The sequence below is a fragment of the Dendrobates tinctorius genome, unplaced genomic scaffold (assembly GCF_039654945.1).
Source record: "Dendrobates tinctorius isolate UK_male_01 unplaced genomic scaffold, ASM3965494v1 ptg000237l, whole genome shotgun sequence".
Classification (NCBI taxonomy): Eukaryota; Metazoa; Chordata; class Amphibia; order Anura; family Dendrobatidae; genus Dendrobates; species Dendrobates tinctorius.
Window position 1 is genome coordinate 8,847,885 of NW_027361904.1, and position 26,176 is coordinate 8,874,060.

General features: G+C 46.2%; 1 protein-coding gene across 8 annotated transcripts in view; it reads left to right on the forward strand.

Moving 5' to 3' along the window:
- Nucleotides 1-22,980, forward strand: part of LOC141060461 (uncharacterized) — a 52,268-nt gene extending 29,288 nt beyond the window's left edge. For 3 of the 8 annotated variants that reach the window (XM_073556723.1, XM_073556729.1, XM_073556730.1), the window contains 11 exons: nt 4,467-4,564; nt 4,643-4,721; nt 4,820-4,917; nt 5,566-5,674; nt 15,003-15,064; nt 15,158-15,244; nt 15,357-15,437; nt 15,770-15,986; nt 20,848-20,998; nt 21,176-21,232; nt 21,836-22,980. In XM_073556723.1, coding sequence (XP_073412824.1) covers nt 4,467-4,564; nt 4,643-4,721; nt 4,820-4,917; nt 5,566-5,674; nt 15,003-15,064; nt 15,158-15,244; nt 15,357-15,437; nt 15,770-15,986; nt 20,848-20,998; nt 21,176-21,232; nt 21,836-22,637 — 1,841 coding nt within the window. In that variant the 3' untranslated portion in view covers nt 22,638-22,980. Of the gene's footprint in view, nt 1-2,562; nt 2,687-4,466; nt 4,565-4,642; nt 4,722-4,819; nt 4,918-5,565; nt 5,675-15,002; nt 15,065-15,157; nt 15,245-15,356; nt 15,438-15,769; nt 15,987-20,847; nt 20,999-21,175; nt 21,233-21,835 lie in introns of all 8 variants that reach the window. The other 5 variants (XM_073556724.1, XM_073556726.1, XM_073556725.1 and 2 more) reach the window with 4 other exon arrangements.
- Nucleotides 22,981-26,176: the final 3,196 nt, after the last annotated feature.

Genomic DNA, 26,176 nt, shown 5'->3' on the forward strand with positions numbered 1-26,176 from the left:
GGCACTGGAGGATTCTGGGTGATGAGCGGAGTGGTGACTGCTGGGACATTATACAGGACAGCTCTGGAGGATTCTGGGTGATGAGCGGAGTGGTGACTGCTGGGACATTATACAGGACGGCACTGGAGGATTCTGGGTGATGAGCGGAGAGGTGACTGCTGGGACATTATACAGGACGGCACTGGAGGATTCTGGGTGATGAGCGGAGAGGTGAATGCTGGGACGTTATACAGGACGGCACTGGGGGATTCTGGGTGATGAGAGGAGAGGTGGCTGCTGGGACATTATACAGGACGGCACTGGAGGATTCTGGGTGATGAGCGGAGAGGTGACTGCTGGGACATTATACAGAATGGCACTGGAGGATTCTGGATGATGAGCGGAGAGGTGACTGCTGGGACATTATACAGGACGGCACTGGAGGATTCTGGGTGATGAGCGGAGTGGTGACTGCTGGGACATTATACAGGACAACACTGAAGGATTCTGGGCGATGAGCGGAGAGGTGACTGCTGGGACATTATACAGGACAGCTCTGGAGGATTCTGGGTGATGAGCGGAGAGGTGACTGCTGGGACATTATACAGGACGGCACTGGAGGATTCTGGGTGAGGAGAGGTGACTGCTGGGACATTATACAGGACGGCACTGGAGGATTCTGGGTGATGAGCGGAGTGGTGACTGCTGGGACATTATACAGGACAGCTCTGGAGGATTCTGGGTGATGAGCGGAGTGGTGACTGCTGGGACATTATACAGGACGGCACTGGAGGATTCTGGGTGATGAGCGGAGAGGTGACTGCTGGGACATTATACAGGACGGCACTGGAGGATTCTGGGTGATGAGCGGAGAGGTGAATGCTGGGACGTTATACAGGACGGCACTGGGGGATTCTGGGTGATGAGCGGAGAGGTGACTTCTGGGACATTATACAGGACGGCACTGGAGGATTCTGGGTGAGGAGAGGTGACTGCTGGGACATTATACAGGACGGCACTGGAGGATTCTGGGTGATGAGCGGAGAGGTGACTGCTGGGACATTATACAGGACGGCACTGGATGATTCTGGGTGATGAGCGGAGAGGTGACTGCTGGGACATTATACAGGACAGCACTGGAGGATTCTGGGTGATGAGCGGAGAGGAGACTGCTGGGACATTATACAGGACGGCACTGGGGGATTCTGGGTGATGAGCGGAGAGGAGACTGCTGGGACATTATACAGGACGGCACTGGAGGATTCTGGGTGATGAGAGGAGAGGTGACTGCTGGGACATTATACAGGACGGCACTGGAGGATTCTGGGTGATGAGAGGAGAGGTGACTGCTGGGACATTATACAGGACGGCACTGGAGGATTCTGGGTGATGAGAGGAGAGGTGACTGCTGGGACATTTATACAGGATGGCACTGGAGGATTCTGGGTGATGAGAGGAGAGGTGACTGCTGGGACATTATACAGGACGGCACTGGAGGATTCTGGGTGATGAGCGGAGAGGTGACTGCTGGGACATTTATACAGGATGGCACTGGAGGATTCTGGGTGATGAGCGGAGAGGTGACTGCTGGGACATTATAGAGGACGACACTGGAGGATTCTGGGTGATGAGAGGAGAGGTGACTGCTGGGACATTATACAGGACGGCACTGGAGGATTCTGGGTGATGAGCGGAGAGGTGACTGCTGGGACATTTATACAGGATGGCACTGGAGGATTCTGGGTGATGAGCGGAGAGGTGACTGCTGGGACATTATAGAGGACGGCACTGGAGGATTCTGGGTGATGAGAGGAGAGGTGACTGCTGGGACATTATACAGGACGGCACTGGGGGATTCTGGGTGATGAGCGGAGAGGTGACTGCTGGGACATTTATACAGGATGGCACTGGAGGATTCTGGGTGATGAGAGGAGAGGTGACTGCTGGGACATTATACAGGACGGCACTGGAGGATTCTGGGTGATGAGAGGAGAGGTGACTGCTGGGACATTATACAGGACGGCACTGGAGGATTCTGGGTGATGAGAGGAGAGGTGACTGCTGGGACATTATACAGGATGGCACTGGAGGATTCTGGGTGATGAGAGGAGAGGTGACTGCTGGGACATTATACAGGATGGCACTGGAGGATTCTGGGTCATGAGTGGAGAGGTGACTGCTGGGACATTAATTTTCAGGATGGCACTGGAGGATTCTGGGTGATGAGAGGAGAGGTGACTGCTGAGACATTATACAGGAGGGCACTGGAGGATTCTGGGTGATGAGCGGAGAGGTGACTGCTGGGACATTATACAGGACGGCACTGGAGGATTCTGGGTGATGAGCGGAGAGGTGACTGCTGGGACATTATACAGGACGGCACTGGAGGATTCTGGGTGATGAGCGGAGAGGTGACTGCTGGGACATTATACTGGAGGGCACTGGAGGATTCTGGGTGATGAGCGGAGAGATGACTGCTGGGACATTATACAGGAGGATTCTGGGTGATGAGCGGAGAGGTGACTGCTGGGACATTATACAGCACTGGAGGATTCTGGGTGATGACGGTGTCGTTGTTGTCAGGTTCCTATAAGGTGTCAGGACGTCGCTGTCTATCTCTCCATGGAGGAGTGGGAGTATCTAGAAGGACACCAGGATCGGTACCAGGCCGTGATGATGGAGGAGCTCCGGCCTCTTACACCACGAGGTAGGCTTGTAGGCTTACATTCTAGCAAAGAGAAAAGGCAATATCTTGTTTTTGATGGAGGTGTTAGCACCAAGGTCACTTCTCCTCTTTCCTCGGGTCTGGGGTTTACTTGTTTGGCCACTCCTTTTAGCAGTAATCCTTTTTCACTGGAATATAGGCAAAATTTTTCAGTCTGGTGACAGATTCTTCTGAAGATAATCTCTTCTGACGACAATTTCCACCTGCCAATTTGCATGGGTTCTTTGTGTCCTTGCTGGGAGGAGATCTTGAAAATGCTCCAGTGTTCGAAATCTCAAAATCCTGAGAATTTTCCTTCTTTAATATAACACAGGCAGCGACTGAATTTAGTTCATCAAGGAAAGATGGTAATTCTCAGCTAGCAAGTGCGTCCTTCATCCGGCTAGATTACAAAGATCGGAACTGGATAGCGCAACAAGTTAGTTCTCTGAGTGAGAGTATAGAGTTTTGCAGTTGGGGAGAGTGATCTGGTTCACCAAACACTATAGATGCCAGACAGGAAGGGAGGGAGAGAAGGCATCATAAGGTTTTCTTTTTCCCATGAAGATTCAGGGCCATAGCATCTCCGAACTGGAAAGAGACACTAAGCCACTTTGGACCAGTCAGAAAATGATAGGCAAATGAATACACGAAGCCTTGGCAGGCCTTAGGATCTCAGAGCAAGTAGCCTTAGCCAGATGTGGAGATCATCCCTAAGAAAATTGTCCTAGATGAGAGGGAGGTCGTAGTAGATGTTGACATGCCAGAAATGAAACCGTCAGTGTTTGAGGTAGTGTGTACATTCGGGTTTAGAGGTCACACACACCCTGTCCACCTCCTGTTGGCTCATTGCAACTTGCAATACCAGTCCAGATAAATCCTCCCTATCAAGTGGTGACTGGGTTCATTCTGCATCTTTGGAATCCATGGCATGAATATTTTAGGGCTCCTCTAGCGAGGTGGGTTCTCTAAGCTTTTCATTGTGTGAGCAGCATAGACTGGAGGAAGTGATAACGTGGAATTAGACTTGCTGGACAGCGCACAGAACAGTGCATGAAACAACGAGGACCTATACAGCTGGATATGCAGGATCGCAGATCGGAAGCACAGCCGTATGGCCTGCTCTGGAGCAGCATAATAGTAGATATGACAGCACCGGGATAGATGAGATGATAATGAGATACTTGATGAAGCGGAGTTGTAGCCGTGGTGGTACCAGAATAGCAGACATGAGTTCGTTATTGGGTACCTTACTGCAGCAGATTTGTAGGTGTGAACACAGTTGATTGGACAAAATGGCAGGTATGAGTGTGGTGGTGGAAGATGGTTGCAGGTAGCAGATGATCAGACCCCTGGCTGGAGCAGAGACTAGTGGAAGCATAGCTTGACTCCTGGTACCCGTGTGGTAGTAGTGCATGTGTTAGCATTATTTTAATACTCAGCACGCCGTTTCTTAATCCTGAATTAAAAGTCTTTGGATGATGACATCAAACTTGTTTTCCTGCAGCAGAGGGAGACTGCCATAGGAGAAGGGAGCAAAGCCCGGTGCTGGAGCCAGGTCACAAGAGTAACAGCTGTCCTTACTACTATACCTTGCTGGATATGTACTTTTTCTAGTTGTAAATTAATATTCCCTGATACATAAAGATATAATTAATGATGTCAAGAGCAGTGTATGATTGTATAGACCGGTGTACAGCAAGTCATGTATTCAGGCACGGTGTGTGGTATAGAGGTATACGGAGATTGTGTAGTCAGTTGCTGTATGTCTGTGTCTCCACAGATGGATCCAGGAGGAGGAATTCATTAGAGAGATGTCCCCGTCCTCTGTATTCCCAGGACTGTCCAGAGGAGAATCACAGCATCCCGGAGGATCATCAGGTAGATGACACTGAAGCCCCCACAACATCTGACCATGAAGTGATGGGACCTGAGCTCTTCTTACATTTTACTTTTTAGGGTGAAGATCTGATTGATATTAAGGTTGAGGTTATCGATGAAGCAGAAGACACAATGGATTTATGGGAAGACCAGCCGGGTGAGGAGGGGAGACTGTCATGTCTGAGCTTTGGTCACCTACTACTACTCCCATCATCACGCGACACATTCTATTCCATCACTGTGTGTTTCCTACAGATGGAGTCACGGAAAAGAATCCACCAGAGAGATGTCCCCGTCCTCTGTATCCCCAGGACTGTCCAGAGGAGAATCACAACATCCCGGAGGATCATCAGGTAGACAGCGCGGAGCCCTGTACCGGATCTGTATATGGGGGGTGGGGGCATTTCTGGCCCAGCGTCATAGGCATCATAAGTTTTGATGGTTTCTTAAGTTGATCTGTTGGCTATTCCCGGCCTTACGCCATATACCTGTACGTCTTTCCAGCAGTGACCATATCCAGCGCGGTTATACATCCATGGGTAATCCTGATTGTTGGTACTTTACACCTTTAAGCTGCTCAGCTCCTGATCCTGGGTCATGTCCTCCTAGCCAACATGTGATGTATATGAGCTTCACATGTCCAAAAGGGGTTAAATCTACACAGAATAACATAACATTAAAGGGGCTTCCGGGGACTGACAGTTCTTCTGTTGGTCAGTGAAGAGCGGACAGAACTAGGACGTAACATGGATGGCATCGACCCAACTACTTGGATAGGTTAGCTTGGCTCGCAAGTTGGATAAAACACGAATACCTTGGTTTTTTCTGTTTGTTTTTTTTGGGAGGTCCAGTAGAAAAAAAAAAGACATAGCGCTACGTAAAAAGGCCCATAGACTAAAGTGGTCAGATGTCTTAGCCACGAGAAAAAACGAATATAACAGGTTTTTGTCGGGCAGCATCAAATTCCCAATTGTACCGAATTGTTACATCTGTCATATCAGAGGGAAGATCTCACTAATATTAAAGTGGAGGAGGACATAGAAGAGGTGATGAGGAGAGGTCAGCCATGTATGAACGGCGTGAAGGAGGAAATTCCAGATGTTACCACAGGTGCGTAATAATGACATTGTTTCCATTATTTGTATTCTCGTAGTAATGAGATCACATTTCCTAAGACGAGATCCATTATAGATGATGTCACAGCTCACCTCCTCCTCCAGTGTGATGACTGTATATACAGTAAACGCAGGATCCACTATTCAAAGCAATAGGTGAGGTCACAGCTCACCCCCTCCTCCTCTTGTACAATGAACGTTAACGCCTGTTACATAGTAGATAACACAGGATCCACCAGTCACAATAGCTGATTGTCAAGGAGATCAGGAAGATAGTTCACAGCTCCCACCAACAATCGACAGCTATGCCGGTTATTGGGCGCTCTCACCATGAACATATAGTATATACACATCTGATTCTATCCTCTACCAGCGTCTGCCCAGGTAGAATCCAACACGTGAGTATCTGCCAGTAATAAACAACTGGTGGTGGCAGCTAGGTATTCTTTGGTTATCGTGGAGCTTGGCGAAGATCATACCAAAGAAAATATATATAAAGTGGCTTTCAAAAGTATTCAATCCCTTTGCTTTTTACCCATTTTTTTACATTACATCCTGTGTTTAAATATTTCTGTAATCTGATTTGTGTGATACATCAGCACTCAATGGTCTGAGTTAGTGAAGGGAGAAAATTATAGGCAAAAATTTAATTTATCGGATCAAATAACTGAAAATTGGCATGTCCATATGTATTCACCCCTTTTGCTGTGAAGCTCCTAAAAATTTCTGGTTCAAGCAACTCCCTCCATATGTCCCATGCTTAGTGACAGGACGTCCCCCTGTGTGCAATCTAAGTGTCACATGTCTGTCAGTATATACACTTTACCTTCTCTGAAAGGCCACAGAGGCTGCAACACCCAATAACAAGAGGCAGCACTAACCAAACATCATGAAGACCAAGGAGATCTCCAAACACCACCATGAAGACCAAGGAGATCTCCAAACACCACCATGAAGACCAAGGAGATCTCCAAACACCACCATGAAGACCAAGGAGATCTCCAAACACCACCATGAAGACCAAGGAGATCTCCAAACACCACCATGAAGACCAAGGAGATCTCCAAACACCACCATGAAGACCAAGGAGATCTCCAAACACCACCATGAAGACCAAGGAGATCTCCAAACACCACCATGAAGACCAAGGAGATCTCCAAACACCACCATGAAGACCAAGGAGATCTCCAAACACCACCATGAAGACCAAGGAGATCTCCAAACACCACCATGAAGACCAAGGATATCTCCAAACACCACCATGAAGACCAAGGAGATCTCCGAACACCACCCATGAAGACCAAGGAGATCTCCAAACACCACTATGAGGACCAAGGAGACCTCCCAACACCACCATGAAGACCAAGAGATCTCCGAACACCACCCATGAAGACCAAGGAGATCTCCAAACAAGTCAGGGACAAAGTTGTTGAGACGTACAAGTTAACCCCAACCCCGGATTATAAAAACAAAAAAAAAATCCCAATCCCCCGGAGCATCATCAAATCCATTATCATCAAATGGAAAGAAAAGAGCATGATACCACAACAAACCTGCCAAGAGAGGGTCAACCTCCAAAATTCTTAGCCTGGGCAATGAGGGCAGTACAGAGACCAAAGGTAACCCTGAAGAAGCTGTAGAGTTCCCAAGCAGAGACTGGAGTATGTGTCCATACCACCACAATAACCCATACACTCCACAGAGGTCGCCTTTATGGAAGAGTGGGCAGAAAAAAAGCCTTTACTTACACATGAAAATTGCAAGGCTTGTTTTGAGTTTGCAAAAACACATGTGGGAGACTCCCCAAATGTATGGAGGAAGGTGCTGTGTTCAGATGAGGCCAAAATTGAACTTTTTGGCCACCAAGGTAAACTCTGTCTGGCCCATGACTTATTAAGGGAATTGCTTGCACCTGAAATTTTTAGGGGCTTCATAGCAAAAGGGGTGAATAGATGCTGTATGCACATGATAATTTTTATTTATTTTATCACATACCTTATTTTTCGGATTATAAGAGGCACCTCAAATTTTGAGGAGAAAAATAGGATTTTTTTTTTAAATAAATAAAATGGTGGTGCTTTTTATAATCCATACGTCTTATTGCTTACCGGAGGTGGTAGCTGCGGTGAAGCGGGGTTGCTGCTGGAGGAGGCAGGAGTGGAGTGATGCCGCAGGCTGGGATGAGGGGGTGTTCTGATGTACGGTGCGCCACTGTGGGTAGCCAGCGCTGCGGGGTTGTCCGGCGGTGGTTCCCGATGCTGGGGTGTCCCTCGGTGCTGCTGCGGGTGTCTCCGGTGCTGCGGGTGCCCAACGGTGCTACGGAGGTGTCCGGCGGTGCTGCTGCCGGTGTCTCCGGTACTGCAGGAGGCTCAACCGACACTTTGTGAAAGGCCAAAGCACCCCGCAGTTCCATGTTTTCCTGTGTGGTGGACTCCATGAAAATGATTGCCGGGGGGCGCATGTGTAGATGGAGATCTCGGCACCAAGATCTCGGGAGATGAGATCTCACCTCTGAAATCTCATCTTCCAAGATCTTGGTGCCGAGATCTCCATGTGCGCATGCGCCGCCCCGGCTGCCATTTTCCCGGAGTCCACCGCACGGGAAACCATGGAACTGCCGGGGCTCTAGCCTTTCACAAAATGTCGGCAGAGCCCCGGCAGCACTGGAGACACCCGCAGTAGCACCGCCGGACACCCCCGTATCACCACCGGGCACACGCAGCAGCACTGTGCAGCACCGTCTTATAATCCGAAAAATACGGTAAATAATAATAATTTTATTTCTATAGCGCGAACATATTCCGCAGTACTTTACATTTCAGAGGGGATTTGTACAGACGATAGACATTACAGCATAACAATCACATAAATCACAGATACCAAGAGGAATGAGGGCCCTGCTCACAAGCTTACAGTCTATGAGGAAAGAGGTAGACACGAAAGGTGGGTGGTAACAATTGCTTTCATTGTTCGGACCAGCCATAGTGTTAGAATCGGGTGTTAATGTGATGCTCCATGAACCGGTTATCAGCCTAAGTATGTAACAGTACAGACACAGAGGGCTATTAAATGCATAAAGCATGTGAGAACATGATGTGGGGAACCTGGTTATGGTGAAAATATTGAATGGGCAACAAAGGTTTAGATTAATATATTGAGCCAGTAGGCCAGTCTGAAGAAATGCGTTTTTAGGGCACACTTATAACTGTGGTTATTGGGGATTAATCAAATTATCCTGGCTAGTGCATTCCAAAGAATTGGCGCAGCACGTGTAAAGTCTTGGAGACGGGAGTGGGAGGTTCTGACTATTGAGGATACTAACCTCAGGTCATCAGCAGAATGGAGGGCGCGGGTAGGGTGGTATACTGAAACAAGGGAGGAGATGTAGGGTGGTGCTGAGGCATGGAGGGCTTTGTGGGTGAGGGTAATAAGTTTATACTGAATTCTGGAGTGGATGGGTAACCAGTGTAAGGACTGGCACAAGGTAGAGGCATCGGTGTAACAATTGGTGAGGAATATGATCCTGGCTGCAGCATTCAGGATGGATTGGAGGGGGGAGAGTTTGGTAAGAGGGAGACCGATTAGAAGAGAGTTACAATAGTCCAGACGAGAATGAATAAGAGAAACAGTAAGAGTTTTTGCAGAGTCGACAGTAAGAAAAGGTCGAATTCTAGAAATGTTTTTGAGGTGCAGATGACAAGAGCGAGCCAGTGATCGGATGTGGGGGGCAAAGGAAAGCTCGGAGTCAAGTATGACCCCAAGACAGCGTGCATGTTGCTGGGGAGTAATAGTGGAACCACACACAGAAATGGCAATGTCGGGTATAGGTACATTAGTAGAGGGAGGAAACACAAGGAGTTCAGTCTTTGACAGGTTCAGTTTCAGATATAGTGAGGACATGATATTAGACGCAGCATTTAGACAATCGCCGGTGTATTCTAGAAAGGCTGGCGTGATGTCAGGAGAAGAAGCGTATAATTGGGTGTCATCAGCATAGAGATGGTACTGAAAACAAAATCTACCGATTGTTTGACCAATAGGGGCAGTGTACAAGGAGAAGAGGAGGGGGCCTAGAACCGATCCTTGAGGAACCCCAACAGTAAAGGGAAGATGTGAGGAGGAGGAACCGGCAGAAGATACAGTAAAGGAGCGGTCAGAGAGATAGGAGGAGAACCAGGAGAGAACGGTGTCCTTGAGACCAATGGAGCGGAGCATAGTGAGGAGGAGCTGATGATCCACAGTGTCGAATGCTGCAGAGAGATCCAAGAGAATTAGCATGGAGTAATGACCATTTGATTTAGCTGTTAGCAGATCATTAGAGACTTTAGTGAGGGCAGTTTCAGTAGAGTGTAAAGAGCGGAAACTGGATTGGAGAGGGTCGAGAAGAGAGTTTTCTGCGAGATAGCGGATAAGACGGGAGTGGACCAGGCGTTCCAGGAGTTTAGAGATGAAGGGAAGATTAGAGACAGGTCTATAGTTAGCGACACAGGTTTGGTCGAGGGATGGTTTTTTAAGTAGTGGATGTATGATGGCATGCTTAAATGAGGAGGGAAAGATAACAGAAGAGAGAGAGGTTAAATATTTTTGTTAGGTGAGTGGTGACAGCAGGGGAAAGGAACTGGAGGAGACGTGATGGAATGGGGTCACTGGTGCAAGTGGTTGGGTGAGAAGATGCAAGGAGCTTGCTTACTTCTGTGACTGGTTCAAAGACAGAGCGTGAGCTAGATGCAGTGGGGGAGGGAGGACAGTGCATGGTATGAGATGATTGGGAGATAATATCCTGTCGGATATGGTCAGTTCTTTCTTTGAAATAATTGGCCAGGTCGTCAGCGTGGAGATCCGTGGTTGGGGCCTGCACTATAGATTTCTTTAAAAATTATTCAGTTGTTAATGGATTATTATTCCGGAAGAAGGGGACAGTCTGTCCATGAAACGTGTTATTTTTATTTGTACTCTAACCCACGGCTCTGTGTCTGAACTCTTTGGTATACCAGGTGTTTTCTCCACCAAACTCTTCATTGTTTGCTCCTGTAGTATCAGTTATTTAACCCCTTAACAAATGCCGATACACATTAAAAGGGCAGCCGCTAAGGGGCGTTATTCCCTCGCTGCTGTTTTAAACCGGTGATTGGGAATAAGGATGTTGGCATCCCCCAGACTCCAAAAATCTTCTGTCTTCACTACCGTGAAGTACCTATGGGTTCAAAGTGCTCACCACACATGTAGATACATTCCTTGAGTGGTCTAGTTTCTAAAATGGGGTCACTTGTGGGAGGGTTTCCATTGTTTGTGCACATTAGGGGCTCTCCAAACGCGACATGGCGTCCGCTAATGATTCCAGCAAATTTTGTGTTCAGAAAGTTAAACTGTGCTGCTTCCCTTCCAACCCCTGCTGTGCACCCAAACAGTAGTTTTCCCCCACGTATTGGGTATCTGCGTGTTCAGGCCCAAATCCAGCAAAATGTGAATTCCAGTATGGCGCTTCTTCCCCTATGAGCTTTGCACTGTGTCCCAGAAGTAGTTTTCGACCACATATGCGGTATTGGCATACTCAGGAGAAATTGCAGAACAAATTTCGGGGTTCATTTTCTGCTGTTACCCTTGTGAATGTAAAAAAAATTGGGGCTAAAGTAAACTTTTTGTGGAAAAAAAAGTAAAATGTTCGTTTTTTTTTCTTCCACATTCCATTAATACTATTGAAGCACTTGAAGGGTTAATAAACGTCTTGAACGTGGTTTTCAGGGGTTCAGTTTTTAGAATGGTGTCACTTTTGGATGTTTTTTGTCACCTATGCCCCTCAAAGTGACTTCAAATATTATGTGGTCCCTAAAAAAAAAAAAAAAAAAAAAAAAATGGTTTTGTAAATTTTGGGGGGAAAAATGTTGAAATTGCCGATTTGAATCATAGAGTCATAGAATCGTAGAGTTGGAAGGGACCTCCTGGGCCATCTGGTCCAACCCCCTGCTCAAAGCAGGATTCGCTAAATCATCCCAGTCAGATGTCTGTCCAGCCTCTGTTTGAAGACTTCCATTGAAGGAGAACTCACCACTTCTCGTGGCAGCCTGTTCCACTCATTGATCACTCTAACTGTCAAAAAGTTTTTTCTAATATCTAATCTGTGTCTCCTCCCATTCAGTTTCATCCCATTGCTTCTAGTCTTTCCTTGTGCAAATGAGAATAAAGTTGATCCTTCTACAATGTGACAGCCCTTTAGATATTTGTAGACAGCTATTAAGTCTCCTCTCAGTCTTCTCTTTTGCAAACTAAACATTCCCAAATCCTGCAACCTTTCCTCATAAGACAGGGTTTGCAGACCGGTCACCATTCTGGTCGCTCTTTTCTGAACTTGCTCCAGTTTGTTGATGTCTTTTTTAAAATGTGGTGCCCAAAACTGGACACAATATTCCAGATGAGGTCTGACCAAAGAGGAGTAGAGGGAAATAATGACTTCACGTGATCTAGACTGTATGCTTCTGTTAATACATCCTAGAATTGCATTTGCCTTTTTTGCTGCTGCATCACACTGTTGACTCATATTCAGTCTGTGATCTATTAGTATACCCAAGTCTTTTTCACATGTGCTGTCACTTAGCCCTATTCCTCCCATTCTATATATGCTTTTTCCATTTTTATTGCCCAGATGTAGTACTTTGCATTTCTCCCTGTTAAAAACCATTCTGTTAGTTGCTGCCCACTTCTCCAGTTTATTTAAATCTTTTTGAATCCTCTCTCTCTCTTCTCTAGTATTAGCTATCCCTCCTAGCTTTGTGTCATCAGCAAATTTAATCAGTTTACCCTCAATTCCTTCATCTAAATCGTTGATAAAGATGTTGAACAATACAGGGCCCAGGACAGAGCCCTGTGGTACCCCACTTGAGACATTCTTCCAACTGGATGTGCAGCCATTTACGACCACTCTTTGGGTCCGATCACTAAGCCAGTTATGAATCCACCTAACAGTTGCCTTGTCCATTCCATACTTAATCATTTTTTCAATAAGGATTGTATGAGAGACTTTGTCAAATGATTTGCTGAAGTCAAGATATACTATATCTACAGCATTTCCTTGATCCAACCAATCAGTGATACCGTCATAGAAGGAAATTAAGTTAGTCTGACATGACTTATTAGTTACAAACCCATGCTGACTCTGTTTAATCACTTCATTCTTATCCAGGTATTGACATACATGTTGTTTAATAATTTGTTCAAAGATCTTTCCTGGTATAGAAGTCAGACTCACCGGCCTATACTTACCTGGGTCCACCTTCTTCCCCTTTTTGAAGATAGGAACAACATTTGCTCTTCTCCAGTATTCTGGCACTTCTCCTGTTCTCCAAGAATTTTCAAAGATTATAGAGAGGGGTTCAAAAATTTCTTCTGCTATCTCCTTCAGTACTCTGGGGTGTAATTCATCTGGACCTGGAGGCTTGAATTCATTTAGGCTAGCTAAGTGTTTCCTCACTATCTTTCTGTTTATAGATATCCTGGATTCTTCTATTCCCTTAATAGGACAGTGAATAACAGTTGATGTTACATTTCCTTTCTGAGAGAAAACAGATGCAAAATAGGAATTTAAAAGTTCAGCCTTCTCAACATCCTGTCTTACCATTTCATCATTTTCATCCTGTAAAAATCCTATAGCATCTTTGACTTTTCTTTTACTTTTGACATATCCCCAAAATCCTTTATTATTGCTTTTGACATCTCTTGCAAGCCTCAATTCATTTTCAGCTTTAGATAATCTGATTTGTGCCCTGCAGGTTCTGCAGACAGCATTATATTCTTCTTTAGATATGCCTCCCTCTTTCCATTTTATAAACATTTTTTTCTTCCTTTTTAGCATGTGCTTAAGTTCTGTGTTCATCCATCCTGGTTTCCTTAACTGCTTCCTATTCTTCCCTCTTTTCGGAATTGTTAACAACTGTGCTTTGAGAATTTCATTTTTCAAGATTTCCCATCCTTCCTGGACATTTTTGTCTTTAAGGATATCCAGCCATTGGATCCCTCCAATTCTCTTTCTGAATCCCTTAAAATCTGCCTTTCTGAAATCTAACCTTGACGTCTGAGTCTTCACAGGTCTTTGACCTCCTTATGGGCCCTAGTAAGGCCTGGGCCTATCCAGTGAGGTCTGACGACGGTCCCATATAGAGAGAATCTCCCTCTATAAGGGTCTTGAATGGAACTGTGCCCATCTGACGCAAGGGATACATGCCGTCATAAGGCCCAGGACCTTCATGGCAGACCTTATGGAGGTGCGGTGCTTCAGGAGGTCTTTGACCCTGTTCAATATTTTCATAACTATACGCAGATCCGATCGACCAGTATTTACTACTATCATGCAATACAATATGTCACGAAAAAAAACAATCTCAGAATCGCCAGGATCCATGGAAGCGTTTCAGGGTTATTACCACATAAAGTGACACTGGTCTGAATTCAAAATTTTGGCCTGGTCATTAAGGTCAAAATCTGCTCCGTCACGAGGAGGTTAAGACCCTAACAGCCGGAATTGGAGAAAACTGCTTAGTCTGGGGCTAACCTTCACAATTTCAAACTGTAAGGGAAAATTCACACACTGAAGATATAATAGAGCGGCTTCTGTGACTGTTTTCGAAAGGACCAAAAAACGTACAAAAAAAATTCAACAGATGAATCAATTTTCCTATAAAGTCTATGGGAAATGGATCATAACGCGTTTTAGTGCTGTACGTGCCCAGAACACTAGAGGTAGAAAACAATGCGGGTTGCAGTTACTAGGGAGCGCCAGGGAGACGAGGGAGCGATCCACCGCAGCTCCAGCTGTGAACTTCCAAAGGAAGATAGAAAATAGCAATACAGGTGGACGGTCACGGAGCGCTAGGAACAATTTCAAATTGCCACCTGATGAAGACGGGGTCGCCGTCGAAACGCGTTGTGGGCTTAAAAAAAAAACATTCTCTGTCCGTGTGTTCCTAGCTCTCCGTGACCGTCCACCTGTATTGCCAGAGCACTAGAGGTGACAGACTCCACCAGTGACCAGAGTAAATTCCATGTGACCGCCCCCAGTCTCCACAATCTTGGATTTCGTCTAGCAGCCCCCCTGCAAAGCTCCAGGCCCTGCTAAGTAAATTCATACAAGAAAACCTGCAAGAACAATAGAACAGTAAGTTTCATGCCTGGTGTATTTTTTTTCAGTGTTGCCTAGCCAAATAATTGGGGTTTTCTTAAAAGGAGAAGGAAGAGAAGTCGACCTTGACTGCATATTACACCGCCAAGTTGTTTGTTTTATGTCTGATCTCCTCAGATTCCACCTACTTATATTTTGTTTTCTTATTTTACAGAGATCCAAATGTCCTCGCCCATTGACAGCGCCAGGCCTGCGCATCACCGACAAAATATTGAGGTAATTTTTTTTATTATTAATTATATTTTTTATTTTAGTAAGAGGATTATCCATGATTTTTGTCTTTTTTTTTTTTTTTTTGCCTGTTTGTAGAGTTTTTCACCCTTCGAAGGGCTCCCTTACGCTATGGATTCGCCAACACCACCAGCGAGGTTCACAGCGGGAGAAAGAGAGACGTCTGTGAGTAGAATTGTTATCGTAGTAGTAATCATTATGGTCGTGTAGTTACCATCATGGCCGACTGCATTGTATACTGTATCAGACTTAAGAATGTGTCTTTGTGTCCTAAATGAACCGGTCTCGGGCCAACCATCATTACCGGCAGCAGAGACCTTCCCAGAGACATCGTGGTGCTCGACGTGGCCGCAGAAGGGTAATTTATCGCTTTCCTCCTTCGTTGTACTCATCATAGATTAGAGCACAAAAACTGTACAGTAGCAAAAAGATCTGTGAGAAATGGGAAGATGGCGCACACCATAGATCCCCCGCACCATGGAGCCGCCCTGAATCCTCATTATCTCGTAACGTATCGTGGATTTCAGAAGTCCCGAGATTGATGGGAAAATAAGAATCTTCTAACGTCTATGTATAACAATGAACCCGGCCCCATTATTTGCCATTTTCTTTCCCCAATCTGCCACGTTCATGTCTGATTGGCGACCATCCAATTTCATGTTTGGATATACTGTATACTTACATTTCCAGGTCTCCAGAGGCTCCACCAGGGGGGACGAAGAGGACAAAGGTCCGGACATCGACAACGAACTCCTCATCCGACTGGTGGAGGCAAGAGCCCCATTATGGGATTCTATGGACCCCAGGCATGCTGACTATGTCCACACCCGCCGCCTCTGGGAGAAGATATACCGGACTATTGACACCCGCTGGGGTGAGCTGACACCTGAGCAGAGGAGGAAAAGTGGTGAGTAGTATTTGGAGCCACTTCGGTTGGTTGCTGGATGAGATAATGCTTCCAGTGAAATCTCTTTATTTCTAATGTTATGTTGTAGTTTTCAATTTTCAATTAATATTATATTTATTTTCCAGGATGTCCCTCCTGACAGCACCATGGAGGACGTCCTCCTCCTCCATGGAGGGACACATGAGAGATCACTGCGCAGGCTTACTGGAGGGCTTGGGGATAGTACAGCCAGTTCAATCCTTCCTCCTGTCAAGAAGTCCAGGGCCGAAACTTCCCGGTGGGAAGTCCCTCTGCCCCAAAGGCCAGTGAGCAGGATGACGCTCCTGGAGGGAGCCGCTCCTCCCGTTGGCAGGCTCTCGGCTCCGGACATCAGACCGTGGGGATTTCTGGTACCGTGAGCGCTGCATCGAACGCGTGCCCCGCAGGCAGCTGGGCTTCTGGGTTGGGGCACCAACGCCATGAGCAGGCACCGTCAGATGAGCAGGATGGCGACTTGCGTTCCAGGGTGGAACGCAGAAGTGGCCGGCGCGTGGCTTCCAGGGTCTCACGAGAGACTTGTCACTTCCGGTGACATCATGGGTGCCGGTTCAAACAGGAGCGCGCTCTCCTGTGGGGGAATAGAGGAGTGACTGGCTGCAATCACACTCGGACAGCAATGGAAGCAGAAGTTCCTGCAGACGGAGGAGTAAATGCGCCTGGCGCGGACCACCCTCCCCACAGTCTGCCCCGCAGTCACAGGGCCCCGGACCAACTAGCCTGACTATCCCTATCTTATGCCATTTAGGATAAGGGAACCCCAGCCGCTGTACGTCAAGGGTCATGAGAGATGAGCAGCCATCCTTTCTCTCAGAGATGAGATCCCTGATACTTGAGGAAGTTCAGACCTCCATGTCCAGCCTCTCACGACAGCAGCCTCCCAGCCCAGGTCCTAGCTGCAAGTGAACAAAGTGGAAGACAGAACCAAGGGAGTCAGAACCGAGCTCTGACGAGGGGTCCGACTTACTTGACTCCGATCCAGAGGTGGAAGGAGAAATGCCAGCAGACAGCCATGACCGGGGCAGAAAGTACCTGTTTCAGGCTGAGGACACTGACGAGTTGGTCCAGGCTGTAAGGAACACAATGCAGATTGAAGAGGTCCCTAAGTCACAGTCCAGACAGGACCTAATGTTCAGGGGGACTCACGTCACAGAAGCAGACGGTGTTCCATATAAGCCAACACATCAGGGCTATGGTTCTAGAGGAATGGAAGGATGTAGAACGTCAACTGGTACTGTCCCGTGACTTTAAGGGTCGCCTACCTTTCGACCCCGAGGAGATAAGGCTATGGGAGGAGATCCCCAAGATTGATGTCCCAGTAGCCAAGGTCGCCAAGAAAACCGCCATTACATTTGAAGACTCATCAAGCCTCCGTGACCCAATGGACAGAAAGGTGGACATTCTCTTGAAAAGGACATGGGAAACTTCTGCAGCTCTTATTAGGGCAAACATAGCTGCCACTTCGGTGGCTAGATCTATTTTCTTATGGATGGGTCAGTTGGAGGAACACCTTGCCCACAAGACCCCTATGGCAGACATCCTGGCCTCCCTTCTCCTCATGAAATCGGTAATGGCGTTCCTGTCAGACAGGTCGGCTGAATCAGTAAGGTAAGCGGCCAGGAACAGCTCCCTGTCTAACGCAGCACGGAGAGCTGTCTGGCTTAAATCCTGGTCAGAGGATAACGCTTAAAAGTCCAAGTTATGCTCCATCCCCTTCTCAGGCCTAAGAGTATTTGGGCCAACCCTAGACAACATCTTGGAGCTGGCTTCGGACAAAAACAAAGGGTTCCCTGAGGATAAACCTAAACGGCCCCAGTCCTTTCGGAGAGGATTCTTCTCCAGGAGTCAGCCTGACTTTAGAAGTCAGGGAATGTCCAACAGAGGCTTCTACAGGAGCTCCCATAGCCAGGGTGGAAGGAGCAAAACTCCCTCTTTGCTTCAACCTCCAGATCCATTTGCATCGGGGATAGGCTCCACCACTTTGCGGAAAACTGGGCTCAGATTACCCAAAACCAATGGGTCCTCAGAACCATTGCAGAGGGCTACAGCATAGAGCTCTACTTCCCCCAATAGATACATCTCTCCTACGGTTGTCCCGGCGGACTCCGCCATGTGGGCAGATCTACAAGATATGGTCAGCTCGGCAGTCATAGTGCCAGTTCCCCCGGCAGACATGGGCAGGGGGCACTACTCCTCACTATTTTCCATCACAAAACCGTCTGGCGAGGCCCGCACTATTATAAATTTAAAACCTCTAAATGCCTGAGTCAGGTACAAGAGGTTCAGGATGGAGTCGATTCGGTCAGCAATCCATCTCATAGACCGGAACGCTGTCATGTGCACCCTCGACCTGAAGAGTGCCTATCAGGTCCCGATCCATCCTTCGTCCCAGAAGCTGCTAAGGTTCGCAGTCGAACTAATGACCCGGACCTGCCACTTCCAGTTCCAATGCCTCCCCTTCGGGCAGGCTTCTGCCGCCCGAATATTCACAAAGCTGGTAGCAGAGGTAGTGGCCTACCTGAGAAGCCAAGGAATCATGATTATACCATACTTGGACGATTTTCTCCTTGTGGCAGGATCAGAAGAGGCACTCGTCATACACAGGAACTGGACGATCACAGTAATGGAGGTTTTGGGCTGGACCATCAACTGGAAGAAGTCAGACCTGATACCAGAACACAGGAAGATCTTCCTTGGAGTACTCCTAGACTCCAGGCGCAGAATATCTCTTCTACCAAAAGAAAAGCAGGAAGCAGTTCACAGCAGGGTCAAAGACCTCCTGAAGCACCGCACCTCCATAAGGTCTGCCATGAAGGTCCTGGGCCTTATGACGGCATGTATCCCTTGCGTCAGATGGGCACAGTTCCATTCAAGACCCTTATAGAGGGAGATTCTCTCTATATGGGACCGTCGTCAGACCTCACTGGACAGGCCCAGGCCTTACTAGGGCCCATAAGGAGGTCACTTCTATGGTGGACACAGCCTAAGAACCTGCAGGTGGGCGTATTATGGACCACCTTTCCATACTTAGTAGTCACCACAGACGCCAGCACATGGGGATGGGGAGCCCACTTAGAAGGGAAAATCTTTCAGGGCAGATGGCCGGAAGACATCAAAGACAGATCCTCCAACTTCAGGGAACTATATGCGGTCTGGGAAACCTTAAGACGAAACCGAACTACGCTAAGGAATCAACACGTCCGAATATTTTCCGACAATGTGACAGCAGTTTCATTCCTGAAACACCAGGAAGGTCCCAGACATCGACCGCTTCAGGTCCTGGCGGAGAAAATATTTTCCTGGGCAGAAGGTGTAGTCCTCTCCATAACTGCAATACACCTGGAGGGTTCCCAGAACGGGGTAGCAGACTTTCGGAGCAGATAGCGGGTCTGCCCAACAGAGTGGGAGCTGAACCAGGAGATATTCCACCAACTTTGTCAGTGCTGGGGGATCCCCAGAATAGATCTATTCGCAAACCGAAGAAACTCGAAGGTCTCCAGGTTCTACTCCCTGAACCCTGCGGATCTTCCGGAAGGCATAGATGCCCTGAGCCAGGTCTGGGAAGAACGCCTCTCATACGTGTTTCCACCGCTGGCATTTATACCAGCTGTACTCAGGAAGATCCGGGAGGATCGCGCAAGGGGGATTATGGTTGTCCCATACTGGCCGAGAAGAAGCTGGTTTCCCCTGTTGGTGGTCATGAAGGTAGAAAACCCAATCGAGCTCCCTCTAAAGGAAGATGTTATCCACCAGGGCCCGATCCGCCATCCGAACCCAGCAAGACTTCACCTCTCAGCCTGGATCCTGAAAGGGACATCCTGAAGGCAAAAGGCTTATCAGATCTGGTCATAGCCACTATCCAGGCCAGCAGAAAACTGGTCACATCCGCAATCTACCTAAAAATATGGAAGAGGTTCTGTCTAGAGGGTGGCAGGTCCGACTTCGTGGCAGGTACCCCTGACATCCCTAGGGTCCTTGACTTCCTGCAAACAGGGTTTAATAAGGGCCTTAAGCCTAGCACCTTAAAGGTCCAAATTTCGGCTCTGAGCTCTTTCTTTCATTATCCCCTGACCTCTCGCCCTTGGATAGTTAGGTTCATAAGGGCCACACAAAGGCTACGTCCTACCATCAGGCAGTTCACCCCGCCTTGGGACTTAAACCTGGTCCTCAGGTTCCTATGTAAGGATCCATACATCCCCAGTGAGGAGATGCCCATCTCGACTCGCACTCGGAAGATGGCATTTCTCGTGGCCATCACCACGACTCAGAGAGTAGGTGAGATCCAGGCCCTGTCCACCAGAGACCGATATCTCCAGATCAGGGAAGATCGTATAATCCTGAGACTAGACCCTGCATTCATACCGAAGGTAGCCTCTAGTCAAAATTTAAACCAGGAGATAGTGTTACCGTCCTTCTGTGACAACCCTCGCAATGAGAAAGAACAGAGTCTCCACTCTCTGGATGTAAGATGTGCCGTTATAGACTATTTAGAGGCCACTAACAGCTGGCGTATTGACCCAAACCTGTTCATCCTTTTTGGGGAAAAAAAATAAAGGGGGAAAAAGGCCTCTAAGGCATCCATCGTTCATGTTATGTCATATGCTGTAATATGATTTGTCATTAAAGTGTTAATTGCATTATCCATGCTGTGGTACTTGTTACAACACTGAGGGAAAGGGGGTGGGATGGGACCTTTTAACCTCTCGTGTACTTTCCTGTACCTGCGAGGAGGAGGAGGACGTCCTAAATGGTGCTGTCAGGATGTACTCCTGGAAACCTAATTACCGGTAGGTTTAGTACCTATTTTTTATATATTTTCTCCTAGGAGAGAAAATTCTGATTCGGTGGCGGTCAATCAGAGACCGTTACATGAGAGACTTAAGGGAGGAAAGAAGCTGCTCAGCGCCCTGCCGAAGACCCCTGTACTGCTATAGGAAGATGCTGCGGTTTCTGGACCGCTGCGCCGATCTCCGTCTGTAAGTATCTCCTCCATTATTTCACTGTCTGTAGTTTCCTTTAATGTATCCAGCTCTTCCCAATAATTTTCATTTTTGCAATTCTAATTTTTTTCTCCCTTTCTTCCAAAACTTACTATTTTATGTTTAGTTGACGTACTGTAAAGTTCTGCCATTTTTTTGTTATTTTGGATTTAGTTTCTACGGCGTTCACTCCACATTAAGAATGATGAAGTATCACAATTCTCCAGATCGGTACGATTTTTCTGATTCCACATTTTTATAGTGGGTTGTTTTGTTTTTGTTTTTGTTTTTTTTGTTCGCTTTATTTTTAGAGAAAAAAAAAAAATAACACATTTTGTTTGTGTCTCCAGTTTTTGAGACTCGTAACTTTATTTTTTTGCTGCTGGAGCTGTGTAAGGGTTTATTTTCTGTGTGGGAGGTGACATTTTGATCACTATTGTGTTTTGGAGGGAGGAGCAATGACAAAAAAGTATTTTTTTTAACCCTTAAGGGAACTTAAACCTGCGGTTTTCTAGTCGCTTGTTCTGTGTACCTCAATGCAAGTGTATATCAGTTTGGAGCTTAAATGTTGGGATTCACAGAAGTAGCAGTATGGCAGCAATGTGTAGGCAATCTCATAAATTCCCACCTCTCCCACTAGGCACCGGCTCTCGCCTGGTCTCTCCTTTAGAGCATTTGTTGCTCCACATCGTAAAATACTCTTCCTCCACTTGTAATAAAGAGTTAACAGCATTAATGGTTAGATCGTTATTACTAAGGTTCCTCACATTGAATTGTCATTTATATATTCTAGTAGTAGAATAATTCATTTTAACTTCTTTTTTTTTTTTTTAGGATAACCTCCATCTCTCGAGCACCAGAAGTCCCTCATGTAGTGGTCCCGGAGGAAGAGGATAGAGCCGGCCCCTCTGTCCCTCACACTCATGCTCAGGCACCAATAGTCCCTCATGTAGTGGTCCCAGAGGAAGAAGCTAGAGCCGGACCCTCTGTGCCTCGTTCTCAGGGACCAATAGTTTTAAATGTAGTGGTACCTCCGGAGGAAGAAGCTAGAGCCGGACCCTCTGTCCCTGATACTCGTACTCGGGCACCTGACCGTCAAATTCCAGAATCTGCTCTCTCTCGAACAAATCGGTCAGCCACGTATAATGTATCTGAACCTTCGTTACGGCGGGAACGATCCGGTAGGAGACGTCTAGAGGTCTTAGATGATTTCACAAGGATCTCACGTGAAGCCATGATGGGACTGGAGGAACAGAACCTTTCTGTAAGGGAAGAATTGAATCAGCTGCTGGAGGGGGTGGGGACATCGCTTCCCCCTTCAAGAAATATTCCATACCTCATAAGTCTCAGCCCCTGGATGGACCTAATGCCTCCGGAGCAGCAGCATGAGTGCCGCCTGAGACTTCTTAGCACCGTTTTGGAATTTCTACAGCGCCCCCCATCCCAGTCATATCCCCAGTCTGAGTCGTATACACCCTCTCATTCCTGTCCCCAGTTCCATCCTTCCCATCACGAGTCCCAGCCACATACCCCCTCTCATTCTTATCCCCAATCCCATAATTATCCACAGTCCCATCCCCCCTCTCAGTCCTATCCCCAGTCCCATCCTCCATCCCAGGCCTATCCCCGCTCTTAGTCTTGCTTTCTTCCATCTCATTCTTTCTCCTCTTCACTTTTCCCTTCAGTCATTCCTACTACCTCTACACCAGCTGGCTATTTTTCTCAGTCCTTTTCTGAATCTTTGTTCCACTTCCTGTGTCCCTCTTCTAGGCTTTCATGGGTGAAATATAGTCTTTTTCAAAGTGCCTTTGTTTATTCCCAAAGCATCAAGAACAGAGAGAGACACAGGAACTAAATACTCCACCTTTGCTCCTGCTGTGTGTGTATGTATATATTATATATGTATATTATTCTTTTGTATTTGTTTTAAGGAAAATTAAATTTTAACAAATAAAAGTAATGTTATGCCAGTCAAATAATGTACATTGTTTTGGGGATTTTTTTTTGGTCTTTTTTTTTTTATTGTATATGTCGGCCTCTACTCTGCCAAGGTAGAAAAGAAACAAGTACAAAAACATTTTCTAAAATTTAAAAACAAAGAGCGAATATTTGTTTTGATGGGTTTATAGTATATGTGTGGAATGGACTAACGTAAGGGTCGAAATGAAATGAACTTTTCACTGCACAATGGGTAACAGTCCTGAAAAGAAGGAAGAATTGGAAGCATTTAAAGAGACCAGGATGGATGAACACGGAACTTATCACTTGTTTATAAGAAAAACAGAAATGTCTATCAAATGGAAAGGGGAGGCATATCTAAAGAAGAATATAATGCTGTCTGCAGGCAGGGCAAGAGTTATAGGAGCTAAAGCCAGTAATGGAGTTTGATTATCCGTGCAGTTTCTTTTTAGTCTATGTTCACCTGTGGGAATAGACCTGCTTACATGTTTAGGATGTCCGCTGCATGCATGCAATATCGTATTCCCTGAGATGGGTTTGCAGAACGTATTGGACATAATATTTTGTCCTTCAATTCCCCATAATTCTAGATCTAAAAAAGATATGAGTTTTATCCGTTTTATAAGTAAATTTTATGCTGTATGTATTAGAATTGAGATATTCTACAAAAACTGGTATGGTAGACACATCCCCCTCCCAAATGATCAGGGTATCATCAATGTATCTACCATACCAGTTCATGCTCGGCACAAATGGATTTTCCACCGAACATATAAATTGTTTTTCCCAATACGCCATTGTTAGATTGGCGAGAGATGGGGAGTATTTCGCTCCCGTCGGAACTCCTGATTTCTGCAAATAAATTGTACCATCAAATGAAAAAAAAACTGTTTCAAAAGAAAATAAAGCACCTGTAACGGAAAACTGATCAGATCTTCCAAATAATTACTCAAATGGACTAGAGAAAACTTTAGCGCTTCCATGGCTAAACTGTGCGGAATACAAGTATACAGCGATATGACATCGCAACTCAGTCTCATATAATTATCATGCCACGAAAAAGTGGCCAGAACGTCTCTGGAACCTTTAAGGTAACCTGGTAAATCCCTTATTAGAGAATCTGCCCATTCACAGAGATGCTCGTTTGATGAGCCAATTCCTGACACTATTGGTCTCATTGGGGAAATATTTTTGGCAGACCATAAATAATTGGTAAGACTGGATTTTTTACCACTAAATATTCTGCTTGTTTGTTTATTTAATATGCCCAAATTCAGACCCTCCAGAATGTTGGCAATATTCTTATAGCCGCTGACATCTTTCTGTAGAGCAACAACTGGAATGTGTTCAGAACAATAAAACATAATTATCAATGTAAATCAAAATGAATATCCCATGGAGGTCTGGATTTGGAATGATACTCAAAATCAAAGTGGAAAATCAAATTACAGGCTGATCCAACTTCAGTGGAAATGCCTCATGACAAGGAAAAGATGCTCAGTAGTGTGTGTGGCCTCCACGTGCCTGTATGACCTCCCTACAACGCCTGGGCATGCTCCTGATGAGGTGGCCAACTCTTGGACAGTCTGTGGTGCAACGTGACATTGGTGGATGGAGCGAAACATGATGTCCCAGAGGTGCTCAATCAGATTCAGGTCTGGGGAATGGGCGGGCCAGTCCATAGCTTCAATGCCTTCATCTTGCAGGAGCTGCTGACATACTTCAGCCACATGAGGTCTGGCATTGTCCTGCATTAGGAGGAACCCAGGGCCAACCGCACCAGCATATGGTCTGAGAATCTCATCTCCGTACCTAATGGCAGTCAGGCTACCTCTGGTGAGCACATGGAGGGCTGTGCGGCCCTCCAAAGAAATACCACCCCACACCATTACTGACCCACTGCCAAACCAGTCATGCTGAAGGATGTTGCAGGCAGCAGATCTCTCTCCACGGCGTCTTCACGTCTGTCACGTGCTCAGTGTGAATCTGCTTTCATCTGTGAAGAGCACAGGGCACCAGCGGCGAATATGCCAATCCTGGTGTTCTGTGGCAAATGCCAAGCGTCCACCTGCAGAGCCACTCCTTTATTGAGGGTGTCTTGATAGTTGCCAATGATTTCCATCTGTTGTCTATTCCATTTGCACAACAGCATGTGAAATTGATTGTCAATCAGTGTGGCTTCCTAAGTGGACAGTTTGATTTCACAGAAGTTTGATTTACTTGGAGTTATATTCTGTTGTTTAAGTGTTCCCTTTATTTTTTTGAGCAGTGTATATTACATATATATATATATATATATATATATATATATATATATATATATATATATAGAGAGAGAGAGAAAAATGTAAAAAAAAAAATGGGAATTGCATGTCTATTTATCACTGTGATGCTTGTCACTACTCACAGATTTACCGTGAGGCAGCATAGTCAAAAGGTCCCTGGACAGTACCAAGAGGGCTCAAAATAGAAAGAGGCTCCTATATAGTCAGGTGTTTTCTGTAGTAACCTATGGATGCAAAGTCTAGACAATAAAAAAACAAGACAGAAGAAGAATCAGCGCCTTTGAAATGTGCTGGAGAAGGGTGTTCTCAACACCATGGATGGCAAGAAGAACAAATCAATCTTGTAACAAATCAGGCCAGACATGTCACTCAAAGCAAGGACCACCAAGCCACCACTTGACTACTTTGGAAACCTCATACGAAGAGAGCAATCACTGAAGAGGGACATCATGGTCGGGAAAATTGAAGGAACAAAACGAAGAAGATGAGCAGCAACCCGATGGCTTCACACAATCAAGATGATGGCAGAAAAGACCCAGGTGGACCTGTCTAGGTTTACGCAAGATCAATCTTCCTACAGACTGTTCATCCATTAAGTCGCCATGGCTCCAGATCGAGCGGAAGGTCGTTAAATAATAATAAAAACAGGCAGCCATTGCTCAAAATTTTTTAAACAGTCCTCAGGTGGCCCACACTCAAAATTTTAAGAGGCTAAAAAGACAGCCCTCGCTTTAAAAATGTTTGAGAGTAAACAGGCGTCCCGCCCTCCAAATTTTTTGAGGTTAAGCAGGTGACCCTCGCTCCTAATTTTTACAGGGTAAACAGGCGGCCCTCACCCAAAAATTTAAGAGATTAAACAGGCAACTGTCGCTTAAAATTCATTTTCAGGGCTAGCTATTTTCTTTCCACTATTAATACCAGAAAGTTTGCA